General features: G+C 37.6%; 1 protein-coding gene across 3 annotated transcripts; it reads left to right on the top strand.

Annotated features, from left to right (window-relative positions):
- Positions 1-951: 951 nt before the first annotated feature.
- Positions 952-5150, top strand: LOC143021746 (uncharacterized). 3 transcript variants are annotated; one of them, XR_012965999.1, is made up of 8 exons: positions 952-1232; positions 1459-1561; positions 1972-2177; positions 2463-2663; positions 2965-3051; positions 3278-3472; positions 3695-3861; positions 4131-5150. XR_012965999.1 is itself a non-coding variant. In XM_076179461.1 (7 exons), the coding sequence occupies exons 1-6, from the start codon at positions 1100-1102 to the stop codon at positions 3445-3447; spliced, it is 900 nt and encodes a 299-aa protein (XP_076035576.1). In that variant the 5' UTR covers positions 952-1099; the 3' UTR covers positions 3448-3472; positions 4131-5150. The 3 variants fall into 3 exon arrangements, 2 of the variants coding, with proteins under 2 accessions (XP_076035576.1, XP_076035568.1); XM_076179461.1 differs by lacking the exon at positions 3695-3861; XM_076179453.1 differs by lacking the exon at positions 4131-5150 and having other exon boundaries at positions 3278-3753.
- Positions 5151-5405: the final 255 nt, after the last annotated feature.

The raw sequence follows: 5405 nt of genomic DNA, 5'->3' as shown, positions 1-5405 counted from the left end.
GTCTTGAGGATGTGACCATTAGGTACATCAGGTTGTGGAGTTTTTCTTTTTTTTTTAGAACTTTGTGCATTTTGAATCATAGCCTAGCTGCCTCCACAAAAATTACATTGCTCATGAATCAGCAATTTTTGTAATCAGAGTTAGAACTTTAATAATGATGCATATTGGAGAACAGTATTACTTAAAAGTTATTATATTGTCTAATTTACCTTAGCTGTTAAAATCATTATCACCAATTTATTTCCTTGATTCTATAAGTTGACTTGTACTGGCGACTTTTCACTTCGTTCATTGTTGCATTTCAGTGCACATTAAAAATCACAAGTGGCATGGCCAGGTGTTTCAAACAAACCACTTTCAGTGCATTAGGATATGTGAAACAATGTTTTTATTATAACAACAATTTCGCATTAACTATACTTCACGACTAAGTTAACTTTACAGCAACTAATGCTGGCAGCAATTAGTAACACTTGAAGCAGAGCTGTTTTAGACCTGCCATTCATGTGCTCATGGTGACAGGCAATTATGGCAAACACGGAAATGACTGTAATCACAGTAACTTGGGGTATCTGGCAGCTGGACTTTGTGTATAACAAACACCAAGTCACTGGATTGGACCAAGCCTTTGTACACGGGACCAAATAAAACCAAGTATATGAGAGTTAGGAGTCCCCACTATGGTGTTTTACCTTCTATGAACTGTTCATCAAGGTAAGTCCCATGATTTATGTTTACGCTCAGACATGGATGAAGGATATTTGGTCCTTTAGTCTGGGCTGATCCACATGTTCTAAATTGATCTTCATTTAGTAGACCTGTGTACATGCATGTACATGAGCCTAGGTACATGTAATTACCCGGGTACATTGTGAATGGTATAAGTAGGCTTATATTTACAAAAAATTTGTATTTTTAGAATATTAGGACAATCTTCACAATGTGCTTGCAAAATTTATAAATCTTTTGTTTTTATAAACATTTTCAGATTGTTTTATGATAAGATAAATGTCTGAAAAGATAGACTACTGCGTTGTGGAATATGCTGACACGACGAGTGCAAAGGATGAGCTGGCCGTCATACCTTCAAACTGGTTAGATGGATGTTCATGTGCCCTTTGGCCACCATTCACAGACGCAAAAAGGTGTGAGAATGCTGCCAAGCGCAAGCTTCATCCTGGTGAAGAATGGCGCTCGTACCCTATATATAAAGCCAATCCATTACCGCAATTGTAAGTATTAAAGTGATGTGCAAAGCTTAAAGGCAAGCATAAGTTTTCATTTTGAAACAAAGTGTTCCTAAGAATCATCCTGACTCTGATTCTCATTTCGACCTTATTTACTTTTCCAAACATTCACTCATGTTATTCACAATTTGTTATGGATTAGCATTCTGGTGGATTGGTAGTTAGATTTGATAGATATATTTTTGCTTAATTATGCCCTTCAAAATTCCAGTTGATTGGAGTGCAGCTTGGTCGAAATTTAGGAGGCTAGAGGAACATTCCGAGGTGGAATCCACTGATGATGAAAATCTTGGTTGTTCAAAGCGATCAAAGAGGTAGGTTATGTAACTTTACTTTGTTTTCAGATATCGCCTGTAATGTATAAATCCGTCATGCCAATAAAACAGATTTAATAAATTATTTAAATACAGGTAATTTTACATTCTTGGTTACAGGTAATTTTACACTCTTGGTTACTGTAAAGCAAGAAATATTCGCGCCATTAAAATTTTGCTAGTGGCCTGTCAGTCTCGCGAAAATTTACTACACGTGAATATTTCTTCTCTTACAGTATGTCGATCCCCAGAGCTTTAAATATAGACCTGGCTAATACTGGGTATATAAACATATTTTGAGATTTTTGCTTGACAGTGAAGTGGAATCCATCCTCATGACACCTGATTTTGGTGACACATTTATAACTATAGTATGCATGTACTCTAAACAAATTCTCTTGAATCTTCAGATCCCCAAAAAGGTACGATCCTGACAGTGCCAATATACGACGAAGAGGTCATTCGCCATCTCCTCCCATGCCTCCCCTTCCGCATACAAATAAGTATAAAAGAATCAGAGATCAGAATGTATCCGACTCTGAGGATGAAATTGATCAAAGTTCTGACACAACATCACTACCACTACCACCACCACCAAGTCCACCACAAGTAACAGGTAATTAATAATTAACAAGCAGAATAGACCTGGTAGTTCTTTAATCTTTGCATGGTAAGGAAGGTGTGAGTTGAAGGCCTTTTGTATAATATCTTAGAATTCAGTTAAAATTTGGAATCGATTAAAGACAAGATTCACAATCAACGTGAATTTGCCTGCATGTGTGAGTCGGCACCATAAGAAATCATTGTCAACAATGTGGTAAATAAATGTACCGATACACATTTCAGATGCTATAATCAGACAATTAAATAGTTCTTGAGAGATTTTCCTATTGAATTTCAGGTCAACCTTTAAATGCAGCCTTATCAAGTTGCAGCAAATGCGTGAGCCCTCGTCTGCAGTATAATTCCCCGCGGAGCAGTCCAGTAGCCTGTAGTTCCCAATCGAATCCAATGAGTCCCAGTTTTAGTGGCGCAGGAACTAGGCACAGTTCAGTTGGCCTGTCTGACAGTGCACTACAAGCTAGACAAAGTCCAGTATCAAGTAAGTCCTTTTTCTGGTAAATTATATATTGGTTTTGTTTCTTTGGGATTTGCAGCTAAATTCAGAATTTTTTCCTTCTCAAAATGCCATGGCTGTAAAATATCGAATAGAAAAATTCTTATACTAATGCCTGACATACATGTATTAGCAACATCAATCCCTCTCCGTTTCTGTGTGTTTTCAACAAGTAACCATTCCAACAGTGCAATTATATTTTGAAATGTATTGCGTCTATGTATAATATTTGATTAGCTGAATTCACAATCCGTGCTTAAAGATTTTATTAACTTCACTGTTTCAGTTAGCGGAAATTCGGACATAGAACGTACTACTACTGCTACTGGTGTCCGGAACCAAAACTTGTATAGTGCATTGCTGCCAACGTTGGGTAAGTGTACTTCCAAAAATCTAATACACCTCAAAAAGCCAACCCCTGTGTTTTTGGTTGATCCAGGTACATTTAGCAAATAAACAATCAACTGAAGAGCAATTACCAATTTATAATAGAGACTATTCTAGAGTTGGCTACATGTTCACGAATTTCTATGACTATACATTTAATGGCAATTAATGTGTCATGATTTATACTGGCATTGCCTACATCTGATTTTCAGAACGAATCTTCACTGCCCTCGAGGAAATTAAAGCGGAACAGAGATTATTGAAACGTCTAATTTTGAGGAAGTCTGGTAGCATCAATGAATCTGAGCCATTGCCAGAAAGTACATTGCCTCTCGATCACTACATTAGAGGGCGTTTTTTATCTAGAGAAGAAAATGGTTGAAGAAAATGATCTGAAAAGCCAAATAGTAAGTTCACTCTATAGCAGTAAACAAATTGCAGGAATTATTTCACTATTTTATGCTCCTTGAACTGCATGTTTTGAAGTGACAATTATATGTAACACAAAATACAGTCGCATCGCATGGTATTGCTATACAATCACTGTTATCATTTGATATCTCCCGCTATTTACATGTACTTCCCAAATGTCAGAAATATTTTGCTGATGTTTATTTTGTTAACTGCAGATAAACCACCTGCTTGCTTATAATGGACATACTGTCCAAGAGGACACAAGAAGGAAAATGGAGGAGGTTTAAACTACAGAAGTGGCCAGGAAATTTAACAACTCAGGAAAGGGCCAAGCTGGAAAGCTAGGTTTCGCCAAATCTCAGGCTTTTTAGAGTTGTTTTTGGTAAGTTCCGGAAACATTTTTGTTATTTTGTGGTGTAAGAAGGAATCCCTAGTTGGCACGTTGATTGCAGAGATATATAGAGTGTCTTGTCTTGCTGGGTGTGATTACAGTTATGGCCAGGAAAAGTAGTAAAGGCATCAGTGGATGCATCATAATTACTCCCATCACATCAAGTTGTTTTGGACCACACCCTACCATATTGATAGGTTACAAAATGCAAAATTATCATCCATTTGCCCCTTCAAGAACTTGTTTATCTCTTTTTCCAGATGCCCTGAGGAGATCCCACCCTAACGCCACTGACAAAGACTACCGAACTGCCCTCACCAGCTGGTTTGACCAGGCAAAGGATCGTGATGATGGCAGAAAAGAACAGGGCACACGTAGATCGGAGACCCGAGTGGATCAGCCAGAGGCGGCTGAAAATGCCGACGGAGAGCAGATCGAAAGGGACTAGGTTTCTATTTGAAGTGAGTTTGGAGCATTTTGGCGTAAAGGGGCTGAGCAGAAATAATGAATTGGTGCAATTTGTGTAGCACATTGAAACTACAAATGGATCCTAAGAGCATGACTGGTCGTCCACAGGAAATTGTGTGCTGCAATTGATTATTTAGTTTTCGGTCCCCGGAATTTTCTCCCAATTTATTGCAAACAATCATCAAATTAGGCAACCTGTGTTTTTGCAGTTCTACGCTAATTTTATAAATCCTTATTTTTGCCCATCCCCATTGACCATTTTCCTAGGCATCAACACTTATCATGTGATGTTAAAATGGAAACCTGATCAAGTAGGCCTATTTCAAAACAAAATTTAAACGTTAATTATTCAATTTCTGTCAAAACAACATCTGTGTAATAATGAAATGTGGTGGTGGTGGCAGGAAATCAAATCCAAGTGTGGCGCTGACAGAAAAAGTACATGTAGACACCAGGGGCACAGTTGCAGAGCCTCCTTTGTGTCAGTACTACTTGCATATAAGCGCCAGTCTCGGATTAGTTTCGCCAGTATCACATTGTCTCATTTACATAAATTCTATCGACTGTAAATTAATTTACATGTATATTGTACTAGGTCGATTTTTTTTTATCTTTTTCTTAATTTTCATGCAATGCCATGCCATTCCATATTTGTGAGAAAAATTGTTTTTTAGTGTAATTAGGCCTATTATACTGCAAGGAAGGTTTAGCTTTTATGGAAATTCCAAATTAAGGTACCGGTAGCAATACTCTGTACATGTAACGAAAAATTTTAACTGGTCCTGTTTTATTAAATGTGTTATGAATAAAATATATTTTTGATTAAAATATATTTTTTTGTTTCATTGACAACTCATATCATCCCCCCTCCCTCTTCCATCGCTACAACTGGAATGCGACTTTCTCAACTCAATTTTGGATACAAATCATTAATGGTCTGGATTAGAACAGATGCGACATGGAACTCCACATCTGGGCCAGGTCTGGTGGCCACTGTGGAAGATCAGAACCACAGATCATTGCCAGACCTGGATGACTTGATCATAGCCAGATCAGATGGAGTGTGC

This window comes from Oratosquilla oratoria, chromosome 3, assembly GCF_046742065.1.
Source record: "Oratosquilla oratoria isolate Oo_2021 chromosome 3, ASM4674206v1, whole genome shotgun sequence".
Lineage (NCBI taxonomy): Eukaryota > Metazoa > Arthropoda > Malacostraca > Stomatopoda > Squillidae > Oratosquilla > Oratosquilla oratoria.
The sequence above is the reverse complement of the archived record's forward strand: the minus strand, read 5'-3'. Positions and strand labels throughout refer to the sequence as shown.

Coding starts and splice junctions, on each gene's coding strand:
- LOC143021746 (XM_076179461.1), top strand. CDS start 1,100: ATGGATGTTCATGTGCCCTTTGGCCACCATTCACAGACGCAAAAAGGT. Junction 1,233..1,458: donor GCCAATCCATTACCGCAATT/GTAAGTATTAAA, acceptor TCAAAATTCCAG/TTGATTGGAGTGCAGCTTGG. Junction 2,664..2,964: donor TAGACAAAGTCCAGTATCAA/GTAAGTCCTTTT, acceptor TCACTGTTTCAG/TTAGCGGAAATTCGGACATA.